The following is a 17,588-nucleotide window of genomic DNA, read 5'->3' on the forward strand; positions in this document are numbered from 1 at the left end:
GCAAGAAGGAACGAAGTTCCCCCAAAGCTTCCAGTGGGGGATTAGCTCCTGCAGAGTGTAAAGACCATGGTGCATTCATATTCATTTCAGAGGAAATTAAAAAAAAAATCCTGGGAATAAATGTTAAACAAGTCTTCCTGCTGCTTTTTCTGTCTCGGCATATGAAGCTGAGGTTGCAGAATGTGAAACTCAATGGCAACGGGGGAGTTGCGCTGGGTTAGACCCTGCCTCAGGGAGGCCTGCCTGTTTCTTTTGATTTGAAAGAAGAGAAAATAAAAAGGGGCACCTCTGCACAGTGCCTCTCATCCCCACCATCCCACCAACAACGGGAAACCAGGCCCAGAGTAAAGAAGGCCCCACTCAAGCATTACCCGTCCTGACCTTTAGTTCAATCCAACAGGACTGTCCAATAGGAATGTTCCTAGGCAAGGGCCCAAGGAAAGCATCGTGATGGTGTGCAAAAACTAAGGCCTGTCCTGAGTTGAGAAGGACAGAAGGTGCATTAAGTACACAACTTTAATATAAGACACCATACAGTTTCTGGGTTAGGTGGCCACAGCATTGAGCCTGAGCTGGGGGGTTTAGGCTGAGTATGAATGGGAAGAGCCAGAGTTCCAAGCCCGTGTACAGAGGGAGGCTGGGATTGGGTTCCTTATATAAGTCCAGGAATGGGAAGGTTCTTCTTCTGTCCCTCAAGCAGGATTAGAAAAATACTGCCCTTAAGCCTAAGGGTCAAGCAACTGTCATCCACCGGTGAAAACAAACTCTGAAAACCAGCTGTAGTTAGCTGTAGAATGGCACAGGGCTTAACTTTACACTATCTGCCAGATATGGAACCCCTGGACCAAGAAACTAATGTAAAAGTTGGTCTAGAGCTAGAGAAATCTTGAAGTTTCTAGAAAAAACAATGGAGAAATGGAATGCCTCTGTATTTGCGTGGGACTCCAACAGAAGGCAGCAATCTGCCTTCTGGGAAAGCCACTGTCATGAGAGATCTGACTGTGGGCTGCTGTAGGATGTAATGGCACTGCTTCTCTCCCAGCTTCATTGCAGGAATGAGGTACACTCACTCCCCCAGTTCATGGTGTGTAGGAAGGTGACCTTTCTCATATGAACTTGTATTCAGGAATTAACGTCAGCATAAGAAAACCACCATCTTCGTACACCCTGCCCAAGCCAGTCAATATTGGTCAGTGTGAGATATAAAAAACTGGTTCCATTTCCTCAAAGCAGGACAGCTTTGAAGGACAGTTCCAGCTCCAGAGTTGTTAAAATCCTCCCTTGGCCCAATCCCACTCACCTCACTCCCCAACAGGTGTTGATGCTGAGAGCACTCTCCCCAGGGAACCTCCTGCACACAGCTCCAGATTTCCATTCCAGAGTCTATTTTGCAGGGAAGCCGACTTAACACAGGTACTCCCAGATTTGCATTTTCAATCCAGACCTCTATACTGAGCCCCAGCGTCCTATCCAGCCATCTCCTTAACATCTCCACTTCCATGTTTCACGTCTCAAACTAAACATAGTACAACAGAACCATGGTATTCACTTCTACTGACTGCCTCTCCCCCAGTTCAACTGTCCCATTCATCCAGTTGCTTTTTCTAGAAACCTGGACACCTCACTATTGCTTGGTCTTCTATCACCAAATCCCATTGATTGTGTATTCTTCATGCTTTTCTTCTCTTTATCTCTACTGCCGCCACCCTGATCTGCATCACTGTCTGCTCTGGCCTGGACCACTGCAGCAGCATCCCTTGTCCCCGCACTTTCCCTCTTTAGTATCACAGCAGCCAGAGTGAAGTTTCATTGATTAGATTATTTTGTTTCAGTTTATCCATTTGTTTTTCTAACAGGGTTGTTCAGTCCCGTAGATCAAAGTCCAGAAAGTACCATGGACATGCAAGTCTCCTTGCAAGAGACAATCGGTGGCCTTGACAGGTTCTTAGCTATTTTTTTTTTCAGAGATAATTTTTGTCCATTCAGACATCTAAGCATATTCTCCCTTTCTTTCTCTGGTTCTCACCCCCTCACACACACATTTTTATATACAAACAGTAACATGCTGTGTACATTGTTCTGAAGCTTACTTTTTCGTTTATCAGCATAGAAAGCATAAATCTGATGTTTTCACATCCTTAGCTCAAAACTAGTTTTCAGCTTGCTATGACTCTTATGCTGAATACTCAGTTCTTTAATATGTTATCCTTTGGGCCTCATGGAATCTCCAGAAAGATTTTGTTTATGACCCACGTAGTGTTACATAAATTAGAATCCAAAGATCTTTAGCATGCCCGCTGTATTCAGTTGGCTGTAGATGTTATTCCTCCTGTTGTGTGAACTGCCTGCGACCACCCCATGTCTTGTTTCCATTCCCTGTTCAACTTGCACAGACATGGGAGATGGGCCCCAGCTGCAGCCCATCTCCTCTTCCCTCTCTGGCCACATTGTTCTTCTTTCAGTTTCAGGGCTCTGGATTTCCTCCCCCTCAGCATGGCTCTGTGGCAAAGCTGCTAGTGTTCTTTCTCTTGTATTGCTTGCTTCCCCTCCTCCCATCTCCCTGACACCTGTCAGGACTCAGATTCTCTCATACCCTAAGATTAGCCTTCTCTCATATATGATTTCCTGGCACTCCTTTCTTTCTTAGAGCACTTTTCACACTTGTGGTGACTGTATTTTGTCAACTCTAAAATTCATGTGTTTCATGTTTTCATCTTTCTGAAACTGGCAGGTATCTTGCCAATGAATGGTGACTTACAGTTCTAATGGTGTGATTAATGGAATTTTAGATTTGATGAAATTGAGTTTATCTGTTTAATATCTGTCTCTCCCACTAGTGTTTCAGTGCCAGGAGGGCAGGGACTGAGAGCCCTCCTGCCCCCATCTTCCACACCTGTGACCATGTAAGACATGTAATAGATGCTCAATGCTCTCCCAATGTCTTTACTGTCCATATTTGATGAGTTCAGGCTTTTCCTTGGCTGTATCCTTCAAGGCTTTGTATTCTCTTTCTTCATCTTTGTCTTTATAGGGTGAAGAGATTTACTAGCTCAGTATCACTGCATGCAGAGGCCTCTTCATCTTTTCATGTTTGTTACCACCTCTGGCCTTTGTCTGTATCGTCTTTCTTGAGTTTGGGAGTTTTCTGGTTGATTCCTGTTCCCTTTCTGATAATTAATAATCTGGTTAATACTTTGGATTTGTCACAACCAGAGAAGTGATATTTAGGAAGGATGATCTGTATCTTCTGAAAAGTTTTGCTTTCTCTCTCTCTCTTTTTTTTTTAAAGCAAAACAAAAATCTTTTTAGACTTACAGCATCTTGTGGAAGTGTGCAGAAACTCTATAGGACAGCTTAGGAATCAAATATGGCTGCTTTTCTAAAAATCATTCATTCTTATCATTACTTCTAAAAAATTATATATTTGGTAGGACTGTATTTATTCATAAGTAAAGTGCCATGCTCAAAGAGGAACACAGGGTGCAACTATTGCTACCTGTTGCTGGAAAGCATTTTATACTTGTTATGGGGTGTTCTGGAAAAGAAAATGATAAAATGGAGAATAATTTTACTCCAACCATCCCCATTTTTTATTGTCTAAATGCTATTTACTGTATATCATTAGCTCAGATCCCATAAACCCCAATTATTACACAAACTTTTAAATACATAAATCTTTCTTTATTACCATTTGACACTGTTCATTAAATTTATAAAAATCATTGGCCCACAACTTCTTTTGTTTCTGTATAAATATTATGTGATCTTAGCAATTTAAAAAAATTAACAGATTAGGTTACTTTCTAGAAGCATAAGTGGGTAGCCAGAATCTATCATCTATACTTTTTACTCTTTGAATTACTTTCCCCAAAGGCATTATATTCCTCTTTCCAACAGTGAAGCTTCTAGCCAGTTTTGCCTGCTCTCTGGCATGTTGATGACATCTTTATTCTGCCATCTTCCCCTGTGCATTCCTTCCTGCTAGTCAGAAATTTCCTGGCCTGCAAAAACTTAGTGTCGCCTGAAGACTTGTGGGTTTCCCTGTGCTTTGCCCCTTCCAGATCACTTATGAAAGGGCTAAACAATATGGGTTCCACCCTGATCTCTGACAATGCTGCTGTTTTTATTTATTTTTTTATTAAAAACAGGCCCAAACATGGCAAAACATTCCTCCTTATCTTTCAGCGCCTATTTTAAAAGTAACAATCTGTGTGCAATAAAAGATTCTTAAAAGTCCAAGAAATGTCCACAGATTCCATATTGATAATAAATTTTTGCCTTAGAGGGTCAAATGATAAATATTTATATTTAAAATATAGGCATATACACAAAAATACATATATAGGAATATTTAGCTGTACATATAACTTTTATGTTCATATTACATATGACTTGATGTATTTGATACACACACACACACACACACAAACAAACACACACACACACACATACTTTACTACCTGTAAAACATTCTTTGTATTTTTGAACACAGCTAATAAGCAGATGATACAGATGTGTTCTCAGAAACAAAATTCCCTGGAAGTCAGGAAGCTAAAAACTTCCAGCCTTCATGTATCCCCGAGTGTGTGATTCTGAGCAAATTTAACAGACATTCTTGAGATTCAGTTTTTGTCATCTGTAATGAGAAAGGACAGGATTAGATCAGTGATTCTCTGATTTCATTTGAGAATCACCTGGGGAACTTTTAAAAATGTAGATGCTTAGGCCCTATTGAGAGACTGATTTAAGTTTTTAAAATACTCCTGTGTGAGTCTAATGAGCAGTATCCAGGGTCAAGAACAGCAGATTCTACCTACTCCAGGTTTTTCCAAGTATGCGAGTCTCTTCTTTATTTTTTCTTCCGAAGACGAGATGGGCTGAGCTGAGAACCCTGTAGACAAGGGCTGTTCCTTCTGTTGGATTCATTGAGCACACTTGATTCTGCAGAATGCTCTGAGATAAAGAATTCTGAGGCAGCACACCCACCCCTCTCTGTCCCCACATTCTGCATCTGCCTGCCCCATCAAGCACAGAGCCTCCCGGCCGGCACAGTCCTCCACTGTTCTCTTTTTATGGTTGAGGATATTGAGTCTTCATGATTTAGGAAGCTCAGCCATTGCCTGGGTTGGGCAGGATGAGAACTCCCTGTTGGTGTTTTCTTCCATGAGCCAGTGGCCAATGGAAGAATTTTACAAGGTTTTATGACTTGACATCGCCAACCTTTTTGCCAATCATCCTTTAAAAAAATTTTGGTCTCTAATTCTATTCTTTTGACCACCCTATAACCTTTAATCTCTTACCCCTGAAGTGACAAAAAGTACATTATTTGACATGGTAGTTACTTTTAAAAAATAATAATCTATTGTGTAGGTTCTAATCACCTTGGGACCTATGGATTGATCAGTGAATACTTGATAAATATTACAATTTTTAGAAAAGAACAATACATTTAAAGTATATTAGATCCCCCTCATCAAAAATATTTCTTATTTCTGGTTCTTCCTCCATTTCCACTGCCACTACCCTACCCATTCCCTTCATTCTAGCCTCTTCTTCTATTATAAGGAGAATGGCTACTATCGCTGTCAGGCTCTGTGATGTGTGCTCTCATTATCACACTTCATCCTCATAAGGAGAGGCTGAAAGATGAGGAACCAGGGCTCCTGGAGCTCCATTGCTATTGAGTGTCAACCATAGGTCAAGCTCTTTAAATGCCATTTATGCACTGTCTCGTTTGGTCTTTAAAGTGGCCATTTTACATTCTACCAAGGACTAAATTGTGGATTTTGATGTTCCATACTTACTCACAGTCACAGGCCGTAAATAGCAGAGTTAAAATCTAGGCCATCTTAACCACTAAGCTATGCTGCTATTATTTTTAGGATTATTACTACCACGGTTCTCATTTTAAAGAAGGGCAAATTGGGGCACAGGGTCCTTGAATAACTTGCCTGAGATCACCAGGCTAATAGAAGGCAGAGTCATTGTTTGACCCTCGGTTTTCTGATTCCAAAGCCCAAGCACCTCTGTTGCCTCCCATTCCCTGTATTCGCCTGTCAATCATTGCCTCTCTCAGGCCCTCCTTGAACAGAGTTGGGATTTTTTTTTTCTTGTTATTCATCTGCTCAGAAGCAGCCTATGTCTATTTCTTCTGCCTAAAGTTTATATTTCTTTAATTATTTATTTGGACTTCCAAGGCCCTTTGGGTTCTGTTCACCCCCTCCCTGTTTCTTGCCCCCCCCCAACACTTATTCCCACACTGTCCAGAAATCTGTGTCTGTTAGGTCAGCCTGTTTCGATCACTAGTCCATCAAAATGCTAGACCTCTCCTGTCTTCAAGAGTCTTTCATCTTCTTTCCTTTATCTCTTCAACCAGCTTTTTCTGAATACCTATTCTGGGCTGACATACTTCACCTACTCCAGCCAAATCCACCCTCTCAGTACAGCTCAAGGCACTCCCTCCAGGCAGCCGCGTGCTCAGTTCCTCTTTTTTGCTGTGCCTCCCAGTTAACTGCCAGGAAACAGGGTGCAGGTGGAACCTCCTAATGGAGTCTTAGATGTCTCAAGTCATAAGTGAACTCTGAAAGCAAAGACAGTGTTAAGAACTATTCTGAATATGTGGTAGTTGCTCAACAAACAGGCAATAGATGAGCTATTAATTTGTGAATATAATGTTTCCCCCCTCAATTGTCTGTTACTATGTTGATTTTTTTTTGGGGGGGGGAACCCACAAAATTCTAAATTAAATTTTAAAATGCCGATTTTAACATTTAAATTCTAAAATGTCCATTTATACAACTTTTTCAAGTATGTGTTATTGTGTTTATTTTAAGGGCTAGTAAAACTGATCTTCTAAAACTATTGCTGTTCTCCCAGTAAACGTCCCTTCAACTGTAATGGAAGCCATGTGCCGACAAGACACCCTGCAGCCCTTCAACAAGAGCAGCAAACTCTCCCCCGCCACCCAGCAGCGCTCCGTGGTATTCCCACAGACTCCGTGCAGCAGGAACTTCTCCCTCCTGGATAAGTCTGGGCCCATTGAATCAGGATTTAACCAAATCAACGTGAAAAACCAGCGGGTCCTCGCCAGCCCGACTTCCACAAGCCAGCTCCACTCGGAGTTCAGTGACTGGCATCTCTGGAAATGCGGGCAGTGCTTTAAGACTTTCACGCAGCGGATCCTCCTCCAGATGCACGTGTGCACGCAGAACCCGGACAGGTAACCCTGACTCCCACTGCTCATGCTGTGTTTGCTTAGTGAGACCCGCTGCTTGCCTTGCTGCCAGCTACCAGTCACCGCCTCCCGCCACACTTTGGGGGGAAACCCTGTGCTAAGAGGTGCCTGCATTCAGGAAAGTTGGAGAGTAATGTTAGGCCACTGCCTCTCTGGTTTATATGGGCTGAACAGACAGGTTGGTGGCTGCAGAGAGAAATCTGCACTTGCTATCCAAACAGTTCTGTCCAAGTTTAAAAGGGAGCAAAATACAAGGAACATTTATGAATATCATAGGTGGAAAAATGAGGTCAGGATAATTAGAATCCTCTCTGTCTTCCAAAGATAATATAGCTGGCTGCTCTGCGGCTGTCACAGTCGTTTCAGAGTTCACCTCCAGTGTGCTGTGGGTATGAACTTAATTAAGTACTAAGAGGTAATGAATTGGAATTTTTTGCTTAGTACTATTTTTCTTCGGAGCATGCAAACCCATAAATCCTGCAAAGCTGTCAAAAGGAAATACCTGCTCTGCTAGTGATGTGGAGGAAAACAGATGCCACTTATTCAATAAACTAATATCCACACAGAAGAAAAATGTTGACTAGATACCTCAGAGTCAAAGTTGGTTTGAAAGTTTGTCAATAAAGAATTTTATGGCCATGAACTGAGGATGAAATTTAGCTGAACAAGTGAATTAAAATTTCAGGTACTCTGACGAGTGGCACAGTAGATATAATGGAACTATTATTTATGAATCAAAACTGGTTTATTCGACAGTCTTGATAGCTGGGAGTGCAAAAGACAAAAATCAAATTAATTCAATAAGAAAGGATTGCTGGTGTTTTATCTCTCCTTCATGTCATATGAAAACTTGATTAAAACCAAAATATCTAAGTATGGCATTGAAAATGTGCTTTGAATATAAAAGCAGAAAATAATTTTTGGATCTAGGAGTCTTGGAAGCAGGATTTCTGCATTATTTTCTTAACTTTGACACTGATTAACCTTAATTAAGCAATCCACTTAACTCTCTTTGCCTAATAACATATGCTTAGTTCTTCACTCCAGCTCTGCAGGATGCAACAGTGTTCCTGGAAAAATCCAAGTGTTCCTGGGTAAAGATGAAGGTGTGGTGGAAGGGATAGATATATTCTAAAATAATAGTTTCAGGATACATATGCACATTTACAGGTGTATACATTTTTTGTGCCATTCTAGAAACCACTTTCTTGACATTAAGCCTTAACATGTAATTAGGGCTATGAAGACAACAGTCTTAGTAAAGGTTTCAATAGACTTGTATGTCTTAGTGCTTTTGGCTCTAGAGGTGATACAAAAGTTTGAAAATCATTTCCTTATTCAGAAAGAATTATTTTTTTAAGTTTACCTTTCTTGAAAATAGCTTCAAGATACATCTATTCTAAGTTTTGCAAAGCACTTTCGTGATTTTAATTAAAATACAAAAGATGCATTAAAATCTTCTCATAAACTAGCTTTTCAAATTGAGTTCAAATGTATGGAACTGTAATTTGCAAAGATTTGTTGTAGTCTTAGTACCTGAGTGTACTAGGTAAAATGAAACAATAATTGAAAGTTTCTGGACATTGGAACTGGTATGATTTTGTGACAAATGTCATAAAAGCAATAAAATTATTTTAAGGTTAACAGAAATATACTGAAATAGACTGTTTTGTCTGACCCAGTTATATTTGGAAAATCATGCATGTATTATGATTTAAATCTTCATGAAGCTTGTCATGTAAAATAATGGGTCATAATTTATAACATATACATAAAAGCTATCAGAAAATACCTAAAAATTTAGCTTATATGTATAAGATGATACAAGATATACCTACATGAGAGATTGTTGGGTAAATGCTGATTCTTAGCTAATTTAGAGTTATTGGGGAAAACCTAGATGGTGTGAGACTCCCATCCTGTGATAGATTGTAATGGGTTTATTCGACTCAGATACCCAAGTTTGCAGTGACCAGCCTTTCAGATTTGGGGGAGTAATGGGTGTTGTCATTGATATTAATGACAAGGAATCAAGTTATTCAGGAAATGGGTTCCCACTTCTCCCTTCCCTGTATTTTGTTGGTGAAGACTCGAGAGGTGGATGACATCATTCATGAATAAATTAAAATAAAGAATATAATAACTCTAAACATCAGTACTATGTTTCTTGATAACAATGGGGAAGATAAACGGAATCTGAGTTCATCACATCTGAGTTGATTATAGGAAATAAGAAGAAGTAGAGGGAAATACCCAGGCACTTTGATCTACTAATTTCATTTTAGCTACAAATTTGCTTTTAGACAGTAGGACTAGAATAGCCATTTTCTATTCCAGACCTAGGATGCTGTCTTGGTACCAGAAAATTTGGAAGTAAGAAATACTCTCCATAATTCTTAACCACATCAGTAAATTGCTAAATAGGAGAAATGCACAGAACCACAATGGAACATCAGATTTGTTCATCATAGTTGCTAAATTTGGAAACTTATCTGTTATATGCATGGAAGCTTCCAATTGCTGAATACATATATATATATATATATATATATATATATATATATATATATATATATATATATATTCTTTGTTGGTTGACTCTGAAATTTAACTGAGCTTTAGTCTTTGGAAGTTTGTGCCCATTCATCCATTTGCAGTTGTCCTTCAGGGTCTAGGGGATTGGTTCCAGGAGCCCCTCACCCCATGGTAGACACCCAAATCTGTGCATGCTCAAGTTCTTCATATAAAATGCTATAGAATTTGCATATAACCTATGCACAACCTTATTTATCTACACTTTAAATAATCTCTAGATTGTTATAACGCTTCATACAATGTAAATGTCATGTAAATAATTGTTATTTTGTATTGTTTAGAAATAATGACAAGAAAAAAGTCTACATGTTTAGTACAGGCACATTTTTTCCCCTAAATGTTTTCTGTCTGCAGTTGGTTGAATCCATGTATGCTGGATCCACATCTATGGATGGAGTGCCAGCTGTCCAGTGAAAAAGTTAAACAATCAGAAATCATTCCCCTTATGTTTGAAAAACTGAATGCTTTTACTTTGATTGGAAAACCTTGTTAGAACCAAAGGCAAGAAAGGGAGACACAGAAGAAAAATCAGAAGGTAAACAGGTTAGAGTTTCAAAATGGTCCAAGTTTGAAACGGGCTCCTGAATCTGAAGTACAAAAGATTTTTTTTTTTTTCACTCAAGAGATTGAATATTTGGCCACAAAACCTCAGACAGTTGAACCTTTATCAAAGACACTTGGTGTGTCTATATTCATAAGCTTTTTCATGTCAGGTATCAACTATACCTTGATTGAAAGGAAATAGATCTGTGAGTACCCAGCAATGTCAGCATTGCCATTTTCTACCGCTGAGTTATTCACATTGAATGCAGAAAGAACCTGTGGGTGACCTGGTAACACAGGAATCACCCTTAAAGATAAATACATCTGTGGGGGTCTCAGAGCCATGGAATTGCTATTTCTTGATTTTCCCCCCTGTTAGTAACAACAATAAAAAAGAAAAAACAAAAAAAATCTCTTCTTTTTCTCAGGCTACTTTTATTTTCCTCTGGACCAATTCAAAGGGTAGAAGCTGTTGGAATCTAGATCAACCAAGATTTTATTTAAAGACTTCATAAACATTCGAGTTTTTGCATAAGTTAATTGTGTAGCCAGGGCAGCTTGATTCACTTTTGCTTGAATCAGGAGTTAGAAATCCCTCTTCTCTTCTGTTTTTCTGCTGCAGAAACTCTCAACAGTCCCATTGGGGCGTTGGGGAGTTGGGGGGTCTTCAGAAAGGGGTAAGCAAAACCTTCATTCACAGTGGATTATTTTCTGATGAAAATGTTCTCTTGTATTTGTCACAGAAAACTGTCTTTATACTGCTTCTTTATTTTGCATCTTTTCTCATTTTCTCTCTCCCTTTTGATTGTTTATGCTACTCGGGGAAAGTCTGCCTTCAGCCCCCTGGGTACTCTATCAGCTACTCACATTTGTGTTTAAATATCACTGTTTGTAATTGGATGTGATGGTGCCAGAGGGGACATGGCTTTAAAAGGTGCTGTTTGGTGGGAGGAGCCTGGAGACAATCCATCACCATAATAGTTTCTTGGAATGTATCAATGCTCTTGTCTTCCTCTGTTTCTTTCTGCCCCTCCCCCACCCAAGTGAAGGTTATCTTTTTCCTGGTTTTCCATGTTCAGCAAACCCTTTGGTTCTGCACTCTGTCACTTTTCTGAATCTTCTCCTTATAGAGAGCTAAGTTCTCTTCCTACTTCCCCCAGCCAGCAGTGACTTAAGCAGGGTCCCTTTGAAGTCTTGGGAGATTTGCACTTCAGCTGGCTGACTTGGAGCAAGGAGAGAATGTAGCTCCAACTGAATAACTTTTGTCCTGGAGGCTTTCATTCCATAAAAGAAAAATCAAAGAAGGATTAATAATTTTAAACCAAACCACACTTAATTTTGTTAAATGTTTCATCCTTTTCCTATGTGTACACTAAACCAATTACAGACTCAAAAGCAAATGAATTGCACATTTTACTGGCGTAATCTTTGGCAGAGAAGCTGCCAGTGACAGAGAATGCCAGGGGATGTGCAAAATCATCTCGCTGTGTTCTTTCTGCTTAAAAATTTACTAGCATTGATATATGCTAACTAAATCCAACTACACTTTGCTATTCAGTCTTCTTCTTTCTTTTTTTTTTTCATTGAGTATGGAACACTTTCTAGTTTTTTCTTGAAGCTTGATATTTATGTGTCGGAACTAGCCACAGGGGGCTATTTAAGTTAATAAAAAATAAATAAAATAATACTTCAGTTATTCAGGTGTACTTGCCACATTTCAAATCCTTGAATACTTCATGTGGCTAATGGCTCCTGTGCTGGAATAATTTAGACCTAGAACTCTTCATCATTGGACAATATGGCTAGAAGTCTCAAGTTGCAACAAAGCCACAATACACTTGTGGTTGTAAAATGTTATCCCTTTTTGTTTGCTTTGAGAATAGTGCAATGCTGTATGTGCATTGGCAGAATGAGGTGCTTTAGAAAGGAGGTTCCCAAATACCATGATGTGAGATGTTGAAAAGAGTAAACTAGGGCTGGGGGTGTAGCTCAGTGGCAGAGCACTTGCTTAGCACTGGGTTCAATCCTTAGCACCACATAAAGATGAAACAAAATAAAACCATGCTATCCATTTACAACTACAAAAAAAAAAAAAAAAGGTAAAGCTAAACATAGCACCCATGGATGTCAGTCCTGTGTGCATCTTCTGGGAGGATACATGAAAGAGAGACAGAACTTTGGAGTTAAGATTGATTATATCCAAATCAGCCTTATCTTTTTACCAGCCTTCAAAAATCATTGGAAATTTGATCACCAGAATAAAAAGCTAAGTAATAGCAACTAATTCTGTGTCAAAGACCTTCCTTTTTTAAGTTGGGAAGTGTGAAGATGGGGTGTGCTAATTTAAATATGCACATATAGTCTTAACTCCTGTGGCCAGTGTCCCAAAAGATCTGAGATTCCCACGTGGTGATATTTTCTAAGCTTTTAAAAGCTTAGTTCTGTCCTGAATGTATTCCTATGCCCTTAGATTAAACCCTAGACACATAATAAATTTTAAAATCACTTTGTGATCATTTTATTTTTCATTAGAGCATTATAGTTATGCATAGTAATTGGGTTCATTTTGAGTAAATCATACATGTATGGAATATGATTTCAATCTTGGATCCCCTCAGCCCCTCCTTCCTCCTCCTCTTCTCCTTCCTCTAATCTACTGATCTTCCTTTCACTCATTTATTCATTTTTGGTTGAAATTTTCAACATATACATAAAGGTGAAATTTCCTGTGTTATATTTATATATGCATATAACATGATTTTATTAAATTTATTCCATTTTTCTTTGCCTTCCTTCCTCCCTCTCTCCCTCCCTCTTGCTCTCCTTCTTCTACTCGATTTATGTTCCCTGTATCTTTATGATATCCCCTCCCACTGCATTCTTTTCCTTATTTTGCTCTAGTTTCCAAATATGAGAGCAAACATTCAACTCTTGAATTTCTGAATCTGGCTTATTTCACTTAGCGTGATGTTCTCTGTTTCCATCCATTTATCAGCAAATGCCATAATTTCATTCTTCTTTATGGCTGAATAAAGCTCCATTGTGTATATATTCCACATTTTCTTGTAGATCATTTTATTTTATTCATTTAAAAAGAAATGCTAGAAATATAGGAAAAGAAAGTTGAAGGGAATATTGTCTACCAAATGTGCAACTTCTGTATTTTCTGAAGGCTAACTTTCTATAAATTTCTAGACTGAAAGAGACATTCTGTTATAGTAGCAAGGGAGATACTTAAGTTCTAAATTCTACATGAAATCAGGCACTGCAAAGGTGAATGTGACCAGATGATCTAAAGTCTTATTCAAGGTTCCTAAAAATGAAGGATTATAGCTTTGCTTGTTGAAATTAATTACAATAAGGTTTGGTCCTACATGTTGGTACTAGGCTTTCTTGTTGCTTGAAATTCTCAACTTGTTGCCAGTTCTTTAAACTTTTCTATATTCTAGTGAGCATGTACACACACACACACACACACACACACACACACACACACGGAAAGCTCCACATCCATCCAGTGAGTTGACTGGTACCTGCAATGCAAGATGGAGATTGTGTTGATGATGCTGTATCTGGTGATGCCTGTGTAAGGCAGTGTTAGACCAATGCACAGGCCAGGCTTGTTGGTCAGTTACCCAGAAGCAAGAGCAAGGCATGATGGGATGTGAGAGCATCCAGCTCAGTCCATTCCCCTTTCCAGATGGATGAGAAAACAGGTCAGAGAAACTGAGTGACTTGTCCAAGTCCTACAATTGGTTGGAGTTAGAGGCTGAAACAGACTTACCTCTGCTATCTCTCTTTTTCTAGGCTCTTCTTTTCAGTCAAGCTACATTTCTTTAAGGTTTTAAAAATGATGCTATAAAGGCCACTGGTTCCCTAGCAAATGCCTCTCAGGCTGGTGCTGGATAAAGGTGATGTTTTAGAATCCTTTCCCTTTTCATTGGTATTTCCTTGATATAAGAATTCAACCAGGCCACTCTGTGGTCATTTCTGCTCTTCTGTGTGTAAATCTTTGCCACTGTGACTATTAACATAAAAAGGATGGATTGACTTCTGACTGTGGAAAATAAATCACCCCAACTTTTGACAGCAGAGTTAGAAAAAAAAAGAAAAGATTAATTGGTTTTATTTAGTGGCTTATTGTTTATAGTGATAGCTATTAAAAATAGATAACCAGAGGCTAATAAATGTTAATGGTTCCTTCACTATTAGAAAAAATCAATTGTCAGTAGACATAGCATATATTAATATATTATTTTCTTTATAATCTTCAGCAGCATTTAAAAGAATTTATCCCTAAGAGAATTATTTTTTGAGGAATTATTTTAAGGTTAGCATCTACTACCAAGAGCAGATTTGACAGGACATTTTTATCTGCATATAATTTTAATGGCTTTCAAAGCATCATTTTATAATTGTAATAAAATGCATGTGTAATTTGTCAAGATAGATAAAATCCTTACCAAGGACTCTTATATATTTCTTTGAAACTTGTTTGAGAGCAGTTAGATAGATTTCTAAATGTAAGTAATTAAAATTGTATAGTATTGAGTTATTGACCAATCCTGGACTATTAATCAAGCTAAAAAATTCTACAATCAGTGTTCAGTGCGCTGAAGCCGGGTAAAATAATAGTATTTGTGTTCAGTGAGGCAAGTAGCCACAATTAAGCACTTCACTTGACAAATGAGAGGGTACACTTTATTTTGCACTTAATTGAACTGTTGTACATGCTCGGTCACCATTGTCTCCTAGTCCTTCATTTTGGTTTCTGATCATTGGGGTTTATGCATTTGCTAAAGGTAGAGCAATTAAGTCTGCTTTTGCTATTGGCTTTCTAAATGTAGCCAGAAATGTCTGCGCCACAAACCAGGGCTTAGTGAGCTGTTACTATCCCTCATGACAAATTAATTTTCTGAACAAAAATTTTGATAAACAAATTAGAGACCTGTCAAGGAATGATATGAAATAGCTTCGAACAGGGAAAACTCCTCAGGTTTTATATCACTCACCAGATTCTGCTTAAGTAAGCAGAAGAACTTCTGTGGAGAAGACAGAATTTTAATCTATTTTATGAAAACCAAAAATTGATTTACTTCTCATGAGCTGGAAAGAATGTGCTCTGATAATCTTGCTAATTATCAGGTATTTGTCACAACTTCCTTCCATTTGCTTTTGCATCACAGTCATCTTTCTGCAAGCATAGTGACATCCTGTCATTTCTCTGCTGCTATAAATCATTCCTTGTGACCAGATTAAACTGGGGAGCTGAGGTTCAAGAAAAAGACTCAATGGATAAATATTTGGAAGGGGGCTAGGAGGTCGAAGTCAGGATTTCTTTTACAAAGAGATGTATCTGGATGCTGCACATTTGTGTTCACCTGTGCGATACCAGCACTTGTACTATATCTAGATTCCAAGATAGGTTAGTATTTATTAAAATGCGTGTGCAACTTGCCCACTTGCCCACGTTTACTTGGCACTTAGAATAAGATCCAAACCCTAGAATGATCTTGGCATCAACTGCTTATGTCCTGCGAGGACAGTTTATTTTCAGTTTTCTGAACTGACGGAGATAATAACAGCCATTTTCCCTATCCTAGAGGGTTACTGTAAAGATGAAACTAGATAATTGATTTGATTTAAAAGCATTTGGAAAAGTTAAGAATGCCAGGGAAGCATGAGAGACATTACAGATTTTTCTCTTGTAACGTTTGGCTTAATGAAGCCTGTGTTTTTAAGGCTTACAAAGATACACTAATATTTGCCTGCAGGGAGATAAAGACAAGAAAGTAGAGGATTTTGAAATGGTATGATTAATACTGGAAGGAAATATTCATTTGGGAATTCATGTGTCTCAACAGCTCTGTGAATTTTGTTCCTGTGGCAACAAGTGAAGTAGTGAGGACCCAGAGGCCAAAACTCTGTGTTCTGTCTTAAAAAAGTATGAAATACCACCAAAATGCTTTGGGTCCTTGTTTCATAATGCTGATTCCTGCTGATCAACATGGAAAATAATGACCAGGCAGTGTCTTTATTTGTTTCAGACCCTATCAATGTGGCCACTGCTCCCAGTCCTTTTCCCAGCCTTCTGAACTGAGGAACCACGTAGTCACTCACTCCAGTGACCGGCCTTTCAAGTGCGGCTACTGTGGCCGTGCCTTTGCCGGAGCCACCACCCTCAACAACCATATCCGAACCCACACTGGAGAAAAACCCTTCAAGTAAGTAATGGCTTAGTCCTCCTCCTCTCAGCCCTGAGAGCTGGCAGATACGTTGGCACAACACTGCCCAGCTCAGCAAGAAGAAGGCTATTTGGAAGGTCAATGTCCAGACTGCATAAAATCTCCTTGGACAGTGGCTGGCCTTTGGAAAACAAAGTCGAGAAGCCTCCATATTGGTTCTGGCTCAATTTTGTTACCTTATATTTAAGGTGATCTTTCTGTGTATGTCTTCTCATCAGTAAAATAAGGAGGTTTGAATAAGTAATTTGAATATTTCCAGTTTCTGAGGATCTGTGTGTCTAAACTTTATCCAGGAGCCACATAGCACTCATGGCCATCAGTAAGCCCTATAACCGTAAGGGTGGCCCTATATTTAGGATATCTGAGTAATTCTCTCTTGGAGAACATGAACACTTCAGGATTCTGATGAACCATTTTCTCCTCTTTGTCATGTGTTAAGGAATTTGATTCTATTATAGTAGCCAAAAACTGTGACTTAAAGCTCAAAAATATCATGTTGGTGAAAAACTAAACAATAAAAGCAGACCAAGCACAGGGCATGTTGACTTTTTGAAGATTCGAAAATTTTTTGAGGGAACATCAAAAGAGGTAAAACAAAATTCTAAGGGCTTTGGCAAAGTCAGGGTAATTAAATAAGATGATGTGTTCAAAATATAACCCAGTCATCAAAACAGTCGGCATCTGAATCATGCTATAGGACCTATTCCTTCATTCATCCATTCATTCATTTATTCATTCACTCATTCAAATATGTATATTTATTCATTCAACAAATATTTATTGAGCACCTACTTTTGTACTGGGTGTCCAGCTAGGGACAAGAGATACAAAGGTAAATGAGTCTCAACTCCCTCCCACCCTAACGTTGAAGACCTCATGCTCTAAGATGTGCAGCAATAAAATATGTATGTATAATGTTTGAAAATAGCAAAGAAATGGAATAGCTAATGCTATAGGGAGACGATGCTTCA

At 38.8% G+C, this 17,588-nt stretch overlaps 1 protein-coding gene across 1 annotated transcript in view; it reads left to right on the plus strand.

The window, feature by feature from the left end:
- Nucleotides 1-17,588, plus strand: part of Prdm6 (PR/SET domain 6) — a 97,325-nt gene that overhangs the window by 74,113 nt on the left and 5,624 nt on the right. The window contains exons 5-6 of the mRNA XM_027949367.2: nt 6,877-7,219; nt 16,420-16,596. Coding sequence (XP_027805168.1) covers nt 6,877-7,219; nt 16,420-16,596 — 520 coding nt within the window. The remainder of the gene's footprint in view (nt 1-6,876; nt 7,220-16,419; nt 16,597-17,588) is intronic.

This window comes from Marmota flaviventris, chromosome 5 (assembly GCF_047511675.1).
Source record: "Marmota flaviventris isolate mMarFla1 chromosome 5, mMarFla1.hap1, whole genome shotgun sequence".
Taxonomy (NCBI): Eukaryota; Metazoa; Chordata; class Mammalia; order Rodentia; family Sciuridae; genus Marmota; species Marmota flaviventris.